Source organism: Rhinopithecus roxellana, chromosome 8 (genome assembly GCF_007565055.1).
Source record: "Rhinopithecus roxellana isolate Shanxi Qingling chromosome 8, ASM756505v1, whole genome shotgun sequence".
NCBI lineage: Eukaryota > Metazoa > Chordata > Mammalia > Primates > Cercopithecidae > Rhinopithecus > Rhinopithecus roxellana.
The window spans coordinates 25,956,324-25,975,376 of NC_044556.1; the positions used below are offsets into that span (position 1 = coordinate 25,956,324).

The 19,053-nt window shown below is 33.0% G+C and overlaps 1 protein-coding gene across 4 annotated transcripts in view; it reads right to left on the bottom strand.

Annotated features, from left to right (window-relative positions):
* DPYD (dihydropyrimidine dehydrogenase) overlaps positions 1-19,053 on the bottom strand; it is a 902,287-nt gene that overhangs the window by 649,088 nt on the left and 234,146 nt on the right. For all 4 annotated transcript variants that reach the window (XM_030935823.1, XM_030935822.1, XM_030935821.1 and 1 more), the window contains 2 exons: positions 8,767-8,963; positions 1,509-1,590 (listed from right to left, as the gene is read on the bottom strand). In XM_030935823.1, coding sequence (XP_030791683.1) covers positions 1,509-1,590; positions 8,767-8,963 — 279 coding nt within the window. The remainder of the gene's footprint in view (positions 1-1,508; positions 1,591-8,766; positions 8,964-19,053) is intronic.

Below are 19,053 nucleotides of genomic sequence, written 5' to 3' on the forward strand. Positions count from 1 at the left end.
AAATAAAAAGTGACATGACTATAGCTAGGATACTTCTTGGCACTCAGTATATTGCCTACTACTGCACCTTGATGAGTTTTCAAAGAGTAATGGGTATGGTCTAATTTATGCAATATATCTGGTCCTATGAAAATTGAATGCAATTTTGCAATTTTATATAAGATAAATGTAGAAACAAAGCCTAATTTCTTTTTTTATTTTTTATTAATACATAATAATTGTAAATATTTATGGGGTATGTGTGATATTTTGATACATGCATACAACGTGTAATGATCAAATGAGGATAATTAGGATGAGGATAATTAGGATATTCATCACCTCAAACATTCCCCATGTCTTTGTGTTGGGAACATTCATCTTCAATTCAGTCATAAATACCAACTCTAATAGTTGGAAATTTCAATCACCATTTCCTTATTTAATGAGATTTAGAGAAAAACTTGTATTCAAAATGAAAGACATTTTAAAACTTTTCAGAATATACTTCCGTAAAATAATCACCCCTCAATTATCTATCTTGAACACTGTAATTTTGAACATTAAGATTTTATAAAGTTGCCCAAATCTACACTGTGTGTTTTTATTCCCAGACATCTTGTTTAGTCATTATGTGTGAATGTTTCATCACCCGACCATTGTCAAATAAAATGTAATTATAAATATAAACCACAAAATATTGTTTTGAGTGTTTTCTCTTTCATTAATTCATTTTTTTACTGGTAAATGCAAAAGGTATGAGTAGTTTGTTAATCACTTTTCAAAATATCTTCTGCATATACTTACATCATGTATTACGTAAATCACAGTACATTACTAATCTATTTTGTTATATATATTATGAAAAATTAACATTTTTGAAACAAAAATAGCAGTATGTTCAAGTGGAGAGCTAGAGTATAATGCTATTAACAGAAAAGAAGAGAAATATTTAAAGCTATATGCTGAAAATAACAATGTGTCAGATTTTCAACCATCTCAAAAAGAACAACACAATATTTGTTTCACAAAATAATAAAAAATATGAAGCTGTTGCTTTCTATCCCACTGATTTACTCCTTGTGTTGAGAAAGGATTATCACATTCACACTACTGACATGATGAATATAATAAATAAAACAAATCTCCGTAAGAAATTATGTTCCAAATTGTGAAATACTAATGTTTCAGAGTGCACACAACTTGCATGAAAAAACGTGATTAAAGAAACCAAATCCTTTTATTAGCTGCACTGAACCCCTAAAGCAATTTAGGAATTTGTTTCTTACAGACAATTAATCACATGCAGGCATGCCAGATGAGAACTATTGATTGCCCTTTTCCAGGCTAGTGGCATTCAGACAGTAGACAGACAAATGCCCTAAGCAAGGGGAAGCATCTTTCTGCTTCTGCCTGGTGTAGCTTTTAATTGTTCTTTCCTAAAATGCATGACATTTGCTGTTAATCTTTGCATAGAGCTTACTCCTCTCTTTTTGAGCAGTACACAGATAGGTGTTTTTCTCATTTACCTTTACACCAAGGTCCTTCATTAGCTCAATCTCAAAATTCACTACATCATATGGCAGCCGGAACTGAGGGATTTCGGAAGTACTGAAAAAAAAAAAAAAGGAAAAGAAAAACAGGCGTCAGTAGAAAAATGACCAATCTTAAAAAAATGTAACATGTCTTCATGGATTAGTAGTAAATAAATATCTCTTCTAAGGATATTTATATATCACATAAGATATGCATGAGGACATCTACATTTGTATTGACATAAAAATATTACATGGAGTGAAGATACAGTCGAAACTGATATAAAAATAACTAAGTTACAGCAATAGAAAATGATAAATATAAAACTGGCCAAAAGAAATTTCAATACTTTTAAGTTCAATAAAGTGTTTGGTTGACTTATTTAATAATAATTCTATAAATACCTAAGATTAAAAAATCTTAAAATCCATTAAAAAGCTAGTTGGAGATACAGATTTTAATACATGTGTACACATATATACTAATATTCATACACATATTCTATAAATATACTTCTAGCTTGTTGAAATGCAAATGTGTAACTATATTACCATACTGTTTAGAATATTACAAAGTCAGTTCCATGTGATCTACAGAATATTTTTACAATAAATTAGTCTTCTGTGAAAGCAAAGAGTATCCCAAAAGGTTCAGTCATGAAAAAACAATCCTATTGTATATTAATGCCTATTCCCTGTATTTAAAAAAAAAAATCATGAGGTCTATAGCACTATTATTCTAGTAGTATAATAGAGTATTAAAAGTAAGCTCAAAACACTTTCCAATGTTTTGTTAACAATTATAAAGCTATGTATGTGCACGAATACACAGCAATCCATTCATTCATTCGCTGATTCACTCATTCACCTACTCATTACAAGTGAATAGTGCCAGGCACAGTGTTTACAAAGTGCCAGGTAAGTGTAAGCTGCAATGATTTGATGGTGAATTGTACCAAATTCTCACTGTTAATAAGCTATTTTTTCTGATCAGGGAAGGATACATAAAAGATAATTACATTTAGAATGTGGTATGCACAATGAGAGAAGTATAGCCATTATATCTTTAGTGTGTGTGTGTGTGTGTCTGTATATATAATAGCAATTACATTTTAAATATTACAAAGATTAATTCGTTAAATAAATAATTGTTGAAGATGAATCTTCTGGATCATCATTTGAAAAGTCTTCCAAAGTACAGCCTTTTCATTCTTTGATGACTTAAGAACTTGATTATTCAATTAATTTTTATATATCAATCAGCAAGACATCATGCTCAATGCTATAGAAAATGCAAGATATCAAACATATAAAGTCAAAGCTGTACACTAAAGGAGCTTCCCTCTAGTTAGAAATATAAGAGTATGTTTAAGAATGAATTCAAGCATAGGGAAAAGATAAAAATCTCTTAAAACGACTTGTGAACTCCAGTCACATTACCTCAAAGTAACATGAATCTGCCAGAATGCTCTGGGCACCAAGAAGGCTTTCCCTTCAAAGTCTAAGTAGAAAGGTTCTTAACAATTATGGACTGTATGTGGACACAAACAGATACCCAGACTTGATAGACATGCAGTTCCATGAGAGAGAGATTAAATATGGACTAAAATTGGGCACTGATGCAGATCCTCAAAAGGTTGAACAGGAAAGCAAAAGCAATGGACTATGAACAAAGAATTACAGCCAAATAAACCAACTACAACAAGATAAGAATCTTAAATACATCCAGATATATCGTGAAGCCGAGAACCTTCCAATGAGTCAGGTCAACTCTTGGATTTTTATGGGATATAAGTAGAAGCACAAGGAATAAAAGGAAAAAAAAAATGGTGTGAGTGCAAGCCAGCGGTTCTGACTTAAGAAAAAACTCTGAAAGAGCATGTTAGAGAAAACAGGGACAACTTTTCTGTTGGCCAGAGAAAAAGAAAGGAAGGAACACCTAACCTAGCAGTAAGAAACCTGAGAAAGGAGGAAGGCACAGGCACCACCCATTGCAGTATAACTTTGAACACAGATATAGGCACCAGAGAAAATGGAAACCAGGCTGCTGGGGTTCAGCAGCTCTGCTTAAAAACCCCACGCTGCTCTGAAACCATTGTCACCAACACTTAGCACAGTGTTAAATGAATAAGTGTGAGAGAATCCATTTCCCAGCATCTCCTAAAGTAAATCAGATAAATGTGAAACACTGAGAAATGTTAGATTTGGTTACACTTAGGTAGGTAGGGGTGGGTGGAAATTACTGATTGTGAAAAATGTGATGTATTTATATTCATTAATAGATGAAGTCAGCAAATAGATGAAACACATAAGCACATACATAAGCAGAACAAAATGACAAATGTAAAACACCAAATCTGAACAAGTGTTTCAAAGGAGGGAAGGCTTATTGTGGGATGATGTAAGTGGGTAGGAGAAATGTCTTAGGAATTTAAAATATCATCAGTGTGTGATGGCTTCCACATTTTTCTTCTTAAATTCCAGACTTTTACGTTCACTTGGGTGTCTAATAGGTATCTCATATTTATCATGACTAACAGTAAGCTTTGGTTCTTGCATCCCAACACTGGTCCTCAGACAACCCCATTTTATGAGTTGTTCAGGCCCCAAACTCCATTATCACACACTATTCCCTTTCCAGCACCACACCAAGCCCAGATGCAGGCAGTAAGAGAATGTGTTCTTTTTAGACAATTTAAAAACCATTATAAAACTTACTAAAATGGGCCTGTTTTATATTTTTTCATCAGCTAGTAATTCTAAATAATATCACCAATATCCTAAACAATGTCTCTGCCAAAAAAAAATTCTCTGGTGGATCTAAATTCTAAATAATAGCCATAGTTGCTTTTGAGTTTTAGTAACATATATGTAAGCTTTCAATGATCCCGTTTTTATTACGAACTCTTTAATAAACATTGTGTTCTACAGGAAAGTTAACTTGCAGAACTACAATTAAATAGAGGCCATCAGCACCTGCTGATTCAGCTACAGGCATTCCTCATTCCAACTCCCCGCAGGCGACATATGCCTCCACTCTGTGATACTACAGATTCCAATATGTGAAAAGTTGATTTGGAATAGATAAAATGATAGGACATGAAGCAATATGAATTACTTCCATTCTATCATTTTGTATGATCACATGGAATTTTTGTGTTTAAAATTGAAAATAGCTATATCCTTAATATTAAAATAATCTGTTTTAATCATTCATTTTTTGTTTTACAGGGATAAATTAAAAATAATTATTACTGGTTATTGTATGATTCTTATTGAATTTTATTGTATAGACCAGAGGATAGCACGGTAAAAAAATCTATTCTGAGTATCTAGTATACTAGGTATAGCACTAATCCATCATTTTTAAAAAACCTTCCTCCTTTATCATCACCTAATATATGCTATATTTGGTTTATTGTTCGTTTATTGTCTGTCTCCCCATGACTAAAATATAGGCCCCATGAGAAGGCACTTTTCCCTGTTTACTTTTATGCTCTAAATAGAGCCAGAAATAATGACATAGTCAAGTGATCGATATATATATCCTGAAGGAAGGAATCGAGGGAAGGAGAAAGGGGAAAATACAGGTATGTATCAGATCTTGGAAGGGTTTTTATGCCAGGCCAGATCCTTTATCTCTGAGGTTAGGAGGAATTGTTGAAAGATTTCAAGTGGAAGAGTAATAAAATCAGATTTGGAAACTAAAAGAAGAATGAATCTGAAAAGACAAATCAGGAAGGAGGTTACTGCAGTGGTAGAGAAAGTGAGAGGTGGCCGGCGCAGTGGCTCACGCCTGGAATCACAGCATTTTGGGAGGCCAAGGCGGATAGATCGCTTGAGGTAAGGAGTTCAAGACCAACCTGGCCAACATGGTGAAACCCTATCTTTATTAAAAATACAAAAATCAGCCAGGTGTGGTAGTGCATGCCTATAGTCCCAGTTATTTGGGAGGCGGAGTCAGGAGAATCACTTGAACCCGGGAGGTGGAAGCTGCAGTGAGCCTAGATCTCACCACTGCACTCCAGCCAGGGTGAAAGTGCCAGATTCAAAAAAAAAAGAAAAAGAAAAAAAAGGAAACTGAGAGGTAAAGGATATCAGAGGACATTTTTTTTACAGTGTTTGTAAAATGGAATTGCCAGTATATTAAAGAGTAGCCCAGATAATCCCCATTTTGGTAATGCCATCCCCTGAGATGGCAAACTCAGGAAGAGAAGCAACACTGATCATTGATACGAAGTTTACGAAGAGATGTCTAGGATTTGAATGTACAAATCTGTTGCTCAGAATGGAGAAAGAGGTCAGAGCAGATATGGATTTTTAAGAAATTTGCATGTAGGTGGTAATTGAAACCATGAGAGTAAATGAGATGACTCTGAAGACTGCATGGTGAGAAAGGAGATAAAAGGACAGAAGACAGAATTTAATAGGAATGATTATTTTCCAAGTTCGTTGTGCTTAGGAAAACAAACTTTTCTTCTATCTCTGATCCTGTAACAATCTAAGGTTCTGAAAAAAATTTTTCTTGTAATCATAAATCCTTTGGTATAGTCAGTGGAATGTCAAGACAACATGAAAAAAAATCTTTCTTCTATTTTCATGTTTCTTTCATGTAATGAAATGTATCTATAACAACTTTCCACTCTTTTTAAAGCACAATTCTCATACTCTGACAGAAGTATGCTTCAGTTCATTACCATATAGATAATAGACTTTAAATTTGTATTACATCACACATTCTTAAAATATTTCCTATTGCTATAACTATTTCACCTAGACTCTATTTCTCTTTACTGTCAATCAACAAGAAAAACAATAGACCTAATAAAAACAATATAAAATTTGAAAGAGGTAAAGCAAAGAGCAGCATTGGCCTCACTATCCTTCCTAACAATAACGTCAAAATTCTTATATATTAATTTATAAGCAAAAAATTAGAAAGTATATATGTGCACACATTCTTGAAAATCTCTTAACACTATTTTGTTTATCTTTGTTATAATATCAAACCCTTTTAACCCTGTTAAACTCGTGCCCTGATAAAAGCAGCCACTGTTAGAGGAAAGCAAAACTACTGATTATTTTATAAATTTGTTGCAACATTAAAAATAATTGATGTGTTCAATGCAATAGAGATTAATCCTAGATATTTTTCACTGACTCTAGTGATTTCTTAAAAAGTTGTTGTGATACTAATTCACCAGGGATAAAAGAATCTGTTTGGAGGCAAAGCAGAAGGAAAGATGAAACTTGACATTGCTTCCTTAAGCAATTGATTTCAAATACAAAGCTAATTTAATCTTTTTTAGCCACTTTGAAGACACAAGAGAATGAGAGGCAATCATAGGTAGAAAATAAATTAACAGGAAAGTTTTGTGATTGTAATTCTGGCTAAATTCCAGCGTCAGTTTTTGTAATCCTGTAACAGTGACACAGAATGCCTTTACCATGGGACAGTACAAATGAGATTGATTAAATATTTCATATTGTCTCTACACACTGAAAAGATTCAAAGCCAAAAGAAAGAATTTAACAACTTTAAAAGAAAAACCACCATGTTTGGTCATGAATCCAAAGAAGTCTGTCTCACTAAAACATGTTCAGCAAATAAATTTTAAAAACCAAGTTTAGTACTAATTTATATTAATTACAAATGTCTATCCTGCAGTTGAGTTAAAACAGAGATAGGCTAACAACAGTAATCTTCTACTAAAATTGGCAATACAGAGTAACTGATAAACAGGGTGGGTTCCATTTTAGCCCTTTTGTGAAAACGCAATCAAGTGGCAAAGAGATTTTTCCTAGCTTACCAGGGTGCACAATTAAGTTCATATTTTAAAAGTTAACTCAGATATTCACTGATATGTATAACTGAAAAAAACATACAATGCTTATACATATATTGTTAACAGATTATGTCTTTTTCTAATTAATAAAGCTGTGGTAAATGCCATTAAAATGATAGTCTAAATCTTTCCAGCGAAACAACATATAGGACATTTTACTTTCCAGAAAAATAAATTCATAAAATACATGTAATCTCTTGAAATTCATAGTAGTGGAACATCAATACAGAAGAATAATTATTTCTTAACAATCAGGTTGTTTATGTTTCATATCCACACTAAAGGGTCTTCCTAGTATGTGATATTTTTGCTTGATGATTCAGTCAAATAAGATTATATTAATGATAGCTTATACATCAATATTTATGTCAATAAACATATCAACATATTTCTATCAATGATACAAATAATTGATAATTTTGTATTATCTTGGGCTTAGCATATAGTTGTTTGAGTAATATTGAAATTTATACATTTATTAACATATATTCAGAGGTGCCAAAAAACATAAGAAACTTCACAAATTTTAGTAACAACTTGATTAAATTTATCCTCTGTGATTATTGGGTATGATTAATTTATTGATTACACATAGGGCAGTAGCCATAACAAATTTAAATGTTAAGCATAGAAACAGATATTCCAAATGGCTGCATTTTATAATCCACGATTTTTTAATAGTATATGCAGGGAAAATAAAAATCAATTGAGTAATATTATTCAGTTACCTTCCAAATTCTTTACTTTGTATCAAATGTTTTAAGCAATATCTACTCCCTAATCATAATAAATTTTATTTCTTTATGATAATGAAATATATGTCTAGTATAGAGTTCTGTTTATTTTCAATATATATTCCCATTCCCATGTATAAACCTTCATGGGAATGATATGATTATATGATTTTAAAAATGTTATATTTAAATACATTTCTAGTAGATGCTGACAAAATTTTAATCAAAAGTAAGACTTAAGAAATTTTAAACTGAAAATATGTAAGATGACATATTTAATTAGACAACATAATGAATAGTCCAATATTCCATGGAGCTAGGTTTCCCCATCACTAATATCCATGATTTTCAGGTATATCTCCATTAAAAGAAATATCCACAGGGCTAAAACCATCTTTCATATGGTTGGTTCTTATAATCAAAAAATAATTTGCAGAGATTTCTCTTAAATTCACAGAACTAGAGAGAAAATTTCTTAAATAAATATTGCTTCAAGCCAACTGCAAATTTTAAAGTGAATAATGTAATCAAAATGTGAACATTTGGAAAAAGAACATTTAAAATACCATCTGTGAGCCTGAAGTTTCTATATGATCATGAACCAACAATATTCATAATTGTTTTGCTCCCTCATTTCTGACACTATAAACACGAAATAAATGTAGGCATTACCTTAAACCACCAACATATTCTTGTTTTTCAAATATAGTGATGTCAGAGTACCCCAATCGAGCCAAAAAGGAAGCACAACTTATACTTGCAGGCCCAGCACCAAAAAGAGCAATCTTTGCAGAATAGGCTTCAGACATTTTTTCTGGGGGAGGCAGGGACGGATTTCTGATCTGTGGGATACTCATTGCCTTGAATACCTACGGAGAAATCAATTGCCATCGTTAAAATTTTGAAACTAGCTTACATCCTCAAACATATTTTTAATGTTTCAAATTAATTATTGTTTTAAATAGCAATGAGCAATACATTTTCAGTATTAATATGGTATACTTACAACTTTTATTGTGTCAAGTAGATGAGGATTTATGGCTAACTCTCAATCTTTCCTTTCTAGAGTCATGCCTCCTCTAGGAAACACTTCTGGGGCACATTCCCTACTCCCACCTAGAGGGTAAGTTAGGTGCATCTCCTCTAAGCTCCTACAGCATAATCCATATGTCTCTACCATAACCACTTACCAACCTATCTGTGGCATGTATTATGTTTCCACGTCAGTCAGTAGAATGTTAGTTCCTTGAATCAGAAAACATGTCACATCACACGTAAACACATAACCCTTGCATTACAGGAGTTAGCATTACTATGGCACACAGTAGACATTTAACAAATAATTTATTGAATTCTGCTTTTGATGATGATAGACTAATGGGAGAATAATGATTTAAAAAAAAACAGTTGAAGCATTCAATAACTACTGACGCAGGCATCTTGGAAGGGCTAACATCTCAGAGAGAAAGTAAGAACGAAGTTAGGTGACCAGAAGTCACTTTTCTCCTGAGGCATTTGCCACTTCTTACCAAAGGGAGGAAGGCTAAGAATCTTGAAGAGAACCACAGCTCAGAAAAGAGATGTTGGCAGTCTTTTGAAACCAGAGAGACACAGAGTTTTGGAAGTGTAGGAGGCCATTAACCTGGAGCAAAATAAAGTGCAGAAAAGTGAGCTTAATTCTTAAAGTGCATATGACAAAAACCTAAGGAAATAAAGAGAAAACCAGATGGTCCAGGAAAAACAAAAACTGGAGTGACTAAATAAGAAAGAGCAAGAAAGAGCCCTAGTAAATACCCCAGTGTACAGCTGAAGCTTCTGGAGTGCTACACTCTATAAGTAGGGCAAATGAGGGGTAAATAGCCAACCTAGCCTTGTCAACTCGGCCCTGGATTTAAATCACAGTGATCAGTCCTCACTCTTATCTATCTACCAAATGATAGAATACACTTTCTGTGAATAATAAGTTGACCACAGTTTCTACAAATTTTTTATACAATGTTTGGGTTTTTATTTTAAGAAGTCCAAGCCTGCAAGAAAAATAAACCTAAAAAAATTGAAAGAGATACATACATAATCTAGTAAGTGTGGTTATCAAATGTAAATTTTAGAATAACTATGATTAATATATTCAAAAATATATAAGAAGAATGTAAACTTCAATACAAAACTGGGATTTGTTAAAAATAAAAAAATTAAATTTACAAAGTACATTTAGTAATATATATTTAGCAAAAATCATAACTAGCTAATGTGGAAGGAAGGAGAGGGATTTTAAAAATATATTATCAAAATGTATTAATTAAAATTATTATAAATAGGTGGTAGAGGGTAGGAAACAAAAAAATGGTAAGATGGTAAATATAAACATAAACATGAGAAATTATATTAAATGTAAATGGACTAAAATTCCAATTGAAAGACAAAAGTTATGGAAGATAAACACCTTAAATATTAGAGCACAGATAGATAAGTGTAAGGTTAAAGACTACACAAAGTTAATGCAAACACTAACTAAAAGAAAGCTGGTACATATATAACAATATTAGAAATATTAGTCTTTAAGGCAAGATGCACTACTAAATTTGAAGAACATTTCATAGCAAGGAAACGGTCAATCTTTCAACAAGATTTTATAATTCTAAATCTATAGGCTCTAAATTACAATTTTAAATATATAAAGGCAAATTGATAGAACTAAATGTAGAAGAAATAAATCACAATGGTCTCATTATTCTACTCTCGTCAAAACTTGACTACCAATAGAAGTGGCCAATGAATAAATCCCTATTATAGGTAAGTTATTTATGCTATCTAATGGATTGGCTCACAGAGTTGTTTGCATTTAATAGGTCAAAGCAGTAACTTTCTCTCCTGGAAACCCAGAGAGAGATCGATAGATACAAATATAAGTTTTCTTAAGAGTGAGGAATAAAGGTGACAGGACTTTACATTTTCTTAGCCTCATCCCACATATACCACCAACTACTGTAAATAAACTCAAAACACAAAGGCATATCCAAATGATCTTATTTAAAAAAAATTAAAGAGAGTATTATCAACGAGTATTTTAGGGTCAATTTCTCAGCATGAGATGAATGGCGCTGATAAATGGTCTCATAATATTTTGTCATTTTCATTCTAATAATTTGTCACATTTTACTGGTTTACTTATCTGTTTCCTCTCTTAGACCATAAATTATTTAAGGGAAGACAACATCTTTGAATTCATCTTTTAGTATTCAGTGTTTTTATATATAAGGGGGAATATATGTTAATTAATGAGCTTAAATGGATAATATAATATTTTATTCCCAGCTACAATTTGCATTATTTACAAATTATTAATATGTGTTCCTTCTCTTCCCTGTGCTATCCAAACAGCACAGATTTTCTTACATATTACTTTTGAATCAACACATATTGTTAAATTTTGTTCCTTTCTAAGCAACATGAACAGGGAACTACATTCCAGTTCTATATTAATAAATAATTTTATATGATCATTAATTAAAATGTAGTTAAAATATATTATACATTTCCCCAAAGAAAGGTTTCACATACTTTTCATAAATATTTATTTTATTAGATCATTAATTAAAATGTAGTTAAAATATATTTTTTCTATTTCCCCAAAGAAAGATTTCACATACTTTTCATAAGTATTTAAAACATACATTTAACGTGATCAAGGATCTCTGATCAGGGAACAGAGATACAGCTAATTTCATTTAGGGATTAAATAAATACTAATTTCTTTCATATTTAGTTGAATAATTTTAGCTTTGTGAACTAATAATTAAATATTTAACTTTCCCATGTTAAAATCTGCTAACATTTACAAATAACATTGCATTTTAACAAATCTTAAATGAAGACGTTCATGATTTAAGTATCATTTATAGATGACATCTTTTACAATGGAAGCAGATTTAATATGACTACTAAGAATTGTTTTAGTCTACAGCATTCATTATAATGTGAAGTTATAGTGTGATAACCAAATGGAATAGAATTGGTGCTCACCATTCATTCAGAAGCAAGAAATAGGTAAGTTCTGAAACACCTAACATATCTGACACAAATTCTAGCTAATGGCATGCAAATAATAAAGTAGAAATTACCAAATAATACACAATATGTATGTATCTTCACCTAAAATATTTTAATTTTTTGAATAAAACTTTTAAGCCTTCTTTTAAAAAAATTATCAAATGCAAACATTGAATTATTTTAAAAAATGTTTACTGAATCCCTACTAAGTACCCAACACAGAGTTAAAGACTCTTAAAGTGTTTGAAGAAATGAAAGCAAGCACACTCTTCAGTACACATAGCATCATGAGCACATACTAGAATGTAAATTGTTAGCCCCTGATTTGCTCAACCCCAGGCACTGCAGCTTAAGAGTTGTTCAATACATGCTCATTACATTGCTTGGCTCAATAAACTAATCTATCAATTGGTATCCCTTTGCCTGCTCTGTTCTGGGATTTTTTCTTTACAACCTTTTATTGCACTGGGTTTTCCCCCTAAGTTTTACAGGAGTTTGGATTAACCTTGCTGCAATTTTTAAGGTAGTAAACAATTGAATCACACTTTTGTGAATTTCAGCACAACAGGTGGTATATTTTTAAAAGTATGGCATTGAAACTAGACTCTTGGGGTTGAGTCTTGACTTCCATCATTCTCATAATGTATGGAATTGAACAAGTACTTTAACATTTCTACACATCAGTCTCCTTAATAAGGTGGGATTAATAAAATATATTTCATAGAGAGGCTTTGAGGATTTAATGAGCTAATTATATCTTGAAAGTGCTTTAGGAAACTGCCTGCCCATATAGCAAATGTTATTCTCATTTCACCTAGTGTTCAAATTCCATGAGACAGAATGTATCTAAACTCAAAGTGTCCAAGATGGAATCCACTAGCCACATATGACTAAGTTCAAATTCAAATTAAAATTAAAGTAAAAATGCAAAGACCTCAGTAGCATTAATCATATTTCAAGTGCTCAATAACTACATGTGGCTAGTGGATAACACATTGAACACATCCATTACTGCAAAAATTAAAATTTCAAACATATGATGCAATAGATATAAATAATTTCATGAACATAATTAACGGGGAAACAAATAATTTAGAGGCAGTGAGTTTGTAGTCTTTGTTATAGTTATTTTAATATGATTTTATGACTACATGTTTATATACTTTAATTTTTCATAATTACTGTGTTTCACAACCCATTTACAAAATTCCTAAAAATTTAATCAGCACTAGAGCTGGTCCAAGCTAGCTTCAGCACACTATTGTACCTAGGCAGTATGTCAGCACTCATTCAATGTTTTTTTAGCCACTAATATTCTTCTATCATCAACCATAAATTCTGAAATATATGTTACATTTTCCAACTTAATACAGACCTGAAGGCATAAGTGGCCCTCTATCCCTTTAAAACATCAGCAACTAACTCTTTTTAAACTGAAATACAAATAATGGATTACTTCATGTATACACAATATACTTCCATGAATGTAGCCTAATTCTGACAAAATGAGGGCAAATGGACAAAAAGCCAAATAAATCGCTCCAAAAATATTTTGTGGGTGAATAGGGGGTAGTGATTTGTATTTAAGTATATTATGAAACTATGAAAAGTGAAATCAATTATAAATCTAGAGTTGGCATTTTATGAAAAATATAAATTAAAGTAACTAATAATGTAACACTTTAAACTGCCAATGAGTAGATTGTGTAAGTTAAAAAAAAAAAGAGAATTAGCTTAATTTTCTTAATATTAAAAATAAAAGTTTGGAAAAGTTAGTTAATTAAAACAAGTTATACAATTCAAAATGTCCATAAATATGAAGAATATTTTTCAAAAATAATATTTTTCATTCCGTTTATTAAACTACATCAGTCTTCAGAGAAGTGTAACATAAAATTACAAATAAATTATGCATAAAAGATACACTAGGTCCAGTTATTTATGGTATCAAATTCCTAAGAGATATATCTTAGAATATAGTTCCCTGTTGTTTCATAATGTAACAAAAATATTCTAAAATAATTTGGCTCTTTTGGTGAGAAAGACCCCTCTCTTTTTCTTTTAAGCAAATGTCAGTTGTCCATCAATTGACTAATATTATACGATTTAATTTTTAAGTTGAAGGGTCAACTGCCGAAACAATGTAATAAATGAAATAAACTTGTTAATATTAGAAGAGAGTAACTGAAGTATTTAAAGATGAATGAGAAGTATACCTAATATGTATTTCCCCACAATAATAAGGCCAATATTTTTTAAAATATATCCTATGTTCCAGGCTTTATGTTAAATCTCTATCATTTAGTCTTCAACCCTCCTTTTATGGAGGTACAATTATCAGATCCATTTTCTAGATGAAAAAACTGTGGTCAGGTTCATATGCAAAACATTTTATCCTAAGGCTATTTGACTCCAAAGCCTGAATTCTTAAACTCTGTTATTATCACATTTTCACAGTAATTGTTAAAAAGTTCATTATATAGCTCTAATTTTCCAATAAGAAATGTATAACTGAAATAAATATATGATGAGCATTTTCACTCGCCATCAGAGAAATGCAAATCAAAACCACAATGAGATACCATCTCACACCAGTTAGAATGGCAATCATTAAGAAGTCAGCAAACAACAGGTGTTGGAGAGGATGTGGAGAAATAGGAACACTTTTACACTGTTGGTGGGATTGTAAACTAGTTCAACCATTATGGAAAACAGTATGGCAATTCCTCAAGGATCTAGAACTAGATGTACCATATGACCCAGCCATCCCACTACTGGGTAGATACCCAAAGGATTATAAATTATTCTACTACAAAGACACATGTACACGTATGTTTATTGCGGTACTATTCACACTAGCAAAGACTTGGAATCAACCCAAATGTCCATCTGTGACAGACTGGATTAAGAAAATGTGGCACATATACACCATGGAATACTATGCAGCCATAAAAAAGGATGAGTTTGCGTCCTTTGTAGGGACATGGATGCAGCTGGAAACCATCATTCTTAGCAAACTATCACAAGAACAGAAAACCAAACACCGCATGTTCTCACTCATAGGTGGGAACTGAACAATGAGATCACTTGGACTCGGGAAGGGGAACATCACGCACTGGGGCCTATCATGGGGAGGGGGGAGGGGGGAGGAGGGAGGGATTGCATTGGGGAGTTATACATGATATAAATGATGAATTGATGGGTGCTGACGAGTTGATGGGTGCAGCACACCAACATGGCATAAGTATACATATGTAACAAACCTGCACATTATGCACATGTACCCTAGAACTTAAAGTATAATAAAAAAAAAAAAGAAAAAGAAAAAAAAAAGAAAAATAAATAAATAAATAAAATAAAGAAATAAATATATGAATTTGTCATTCCTAACCCACTTAGAATGTGTTATATTTTAATATATTAAATTCATATGTTCTGATAAAATATATTTTGATATAATATATTCTAGTCAATCTACTAACAAAAGTAGCTGGTTATTATAATTAATAAATTAACTTTACAAATCAACAATTGTTCATGAAGTGTTTAAAAAACACTGAACTACCTCATCTTGTTTCCCACCATGCTATCCTGACACTAGAGAACTAAGGTAGTTGGTGCATTAAGAGAACTGACTCCCTATTATCAACGTCCTCTCTAGAGTGCTACATTTGAGTACATTTATTACAACTGGTGAACCTTCAATGGGTTTGCAAAAATTTTATTATGAAAATAGCATCATAGGACTACAGCATCATACACAATAGTTTCTTTCACTGTCCTAAAAATCTTCTTAATCTACATATGCATCCCTCTCTCACCTTCTCCCCAGCAACCACTGGACTTTTTAGTGTCTCCATAGTTTTGCCTTTTCTAGAATACCATACATTTGAAATCATACAATATATAGCCTTTTCAAAGATTGGCTTCTTTCATTTAGTAACATACATTTAAGTTTCCTCCATGTCTCTCCATGGCTTGATAGCTCCTCTCTTTTTAATCCTGAATAATACTGCAATATCTGTATGTACTGTAGTGTATTTACGCATTCACTTACTGAAGGATATCTCAGAAATTTTGGTGATTATGAATAAAGCTGCTATAAATACTCAAGTGCAGGTTTGCACGTTAACATAAGTTTTCAATCCTTTGGGGTAAATTCCTAGATCATATAAGAGTATGTTTAATTTTGCAGGATACTGTCAAACTGTCTTCCAAATTGTCTGTACCATTTTTCATTCCCACCAGGAAAGAATAAAGTTCCTATTTCTCCTCATCCTCTCAGCATTTGGTGTTGTCGGTGTTCTGCATTTTGGCTGTTTGGTCTCCTCTGAATGTTTGTGTCCATGCCCCGCCTACTGCAATTCAATTCATATGTTGAAAACTGACCACAAATGTTAGAAAGGTGAGTTTATTATTATTATTATTATTATACTTTAAGTTCTAGGGTACATGTGCATAACGTGCAGGTTTGTTACATATGTATACCTGTGCCATGTTGGTGTGCTGCACCCATCAACTCGTTAGCACCCATCAACTCATCATTTACATCAGGTATAACTCCCAAAGCAATCCCTCCCCCTCCCCCCTCCCCATGATAGGCCCCAGTGTGTGATGCTCCCCTTCCCGAGTCCAGGTGATCTCATTGTTCAGTTCCCACCTATGAGTGAGAACCTGCGGTGTTTGGTTTTCTGTTCTTGTGATAGTTTGCTAAGAATGATGGTTTCCAGCTGCATCCATGTCCCTAAAAAGGACACAAACTCATCCTTTTTTATGGCTGCATAGTATTCCATGGTGTATATGTGCCACATTTTTTTTTTTTTTCACCTGTAGGACTTTTTTTTTTTATTATTATACTTTAAGTTCTAGGGTACATGTGCATAACATGCAGGTTTGTTACATATGTATACTTGTACCATGTTGGTGTGCTGCACCCATCAACTCGTCAGCACCCATCAATTCGTCATTTATATCATGTATAACTCCCAATGCAATCCCTCCCCCTCCCCTCTCCCCATGATAGGCCCCGATGTGTGATGCTCCCCTTCCCTAGTCCAAGTGATCTCATTGTTCAGTTCCCACCTATGAGTGAGAACATGCGGTGTTTGGTTTTCTGTTCTTGGGATAGTTTGCTAAGAATGATGGTTTCCAGCTGCATCCATGTCCCTACAAAGGATGCAAACTCATCCTTTTTTATGGCTGCATAGTATTCCATGGTGTATATGTGCCACATTTTCTTAATCCAGTCTGTCACAGATGGACATTTGGGTTGATTCCAAGTCTTTGCTATTGTGAATAGTGCCGCAACAAACATACGTGTGCATGTGTCTTTATAGCAGCATGATTTATAATCCTTTGGGTATATACCCAGTAGTGGGATGGCTGGGTCATATGGTACATCTAGTTCTAGATCCTTGAGGAATCGCCATACTGTTTTCCATAATGGTTGAACTAGTTTACAATCCCACCAACAGTGTAAAAGTGTTCCTATTTCTCCACATCCTCTCTAGCACCTGTTGTTTCCTGACTTTTGAATGATTGCCATTCTAACTGGTGTGAGATGGTATCTCATTGTGGTTTTGATTTGCATTTCTCTGATGGCCAGTGATGATGAGCACTTTTTCATGTGTCTGTTGGCTGTATGAATGTCTTCTTCTGAGAAATGTCTGTTCATATCCTTTGCCCACTTTTTGATGGATTGTTTGTTTTTTTCTTGTAAATTTGTTTGAGTTCCTTGTAGATTCTGGATATTAGCCCTTTGTCAGATGAGTAGATTGCAAAAATTTTCTCCCATTCTGTAGGTTGCCTGTTCACTCTGATGGTAGTTTCTTTTGCTGTGCAGAAGCTCTTTAGTTTAATCATATCCCATTTGTCAATTTTGGCTTTTGTTGCTGTTGCTTTTGATGTTTTAGACATGAAGCCCTTGCCCATGCCTATGTCCTGAATGGTACTACCTAGGTTTTCTTCTAGGGTTTTTATGGTATTAGGTCTAACATGTAAGTCTCTAATCCATCTTGAATTAATTTTCGTATAAGGAGTAAGGAAAGGATCCAGTTTCAGCTTTCTACTTATGGCTAGCCAATTTTCCCAGCACCATTTATTAAATAGAGAGTCCTTTCCCCATTTCTTGTTTCTCTCAGGTTTGTAAAAGATCAGATGGCTGTAGATGTGTGGTATTATTTCTGAGGACTCTGTTCTGTTCCATTGGTCTATATCTCTGTTTTGGTACCAGTACCATGCTGTTTTGGTTACTGTAGCCTTGTAGTATAGTTTGAAGTCAGGTAGCGTGATGCCTCCAGCTTTGTTCTTTTGACTTAGGATTGTCTTGGCAATGCGTGCTCTTTTTTGGTTCCATATTAACTTTAAAGCCGTTTTTTTCCAATTCTGTGAAGAAACTCATTGGTAGCTTGATGGGGATGGCATTGAATCTATAAATGACTTTGGGCAGTATGGTCATTTTCACGATATTGATTCTTCCTGTCCATGAGCATGGTATGTTCTCAATAAAATACTGGCAAACCGGATTCAGCAGCACATCAAAAAGCTTATTCACCATGATCTAGTGGGCTTCATCCCTGGGATGCAAGGCTGGTTCAACATTCGCAAATCAATAAACGTAATCCAGCATATAAACAGAACCAAAGACAAGAACCACATGATTATCTCAATAGATGCAGAAAAGGCTTTTGACAAAATTCAACAGCCCTTCATGCTAAAAACGCTCAATAAATTCAGTATTGATGGAACGTACCTCAAAATAATAAGAGCTATTTATGACAAACCCACAGCCAATATCATACTGAATGGGCAAAAACTAGAAAAATTCCCTTTGAAAACTGGCACAAGACAGGGATGCCCTCTCTCACCCCTCCTATTCAACATAGTCTTGGAAGTTCTGGCTAGGGCAAT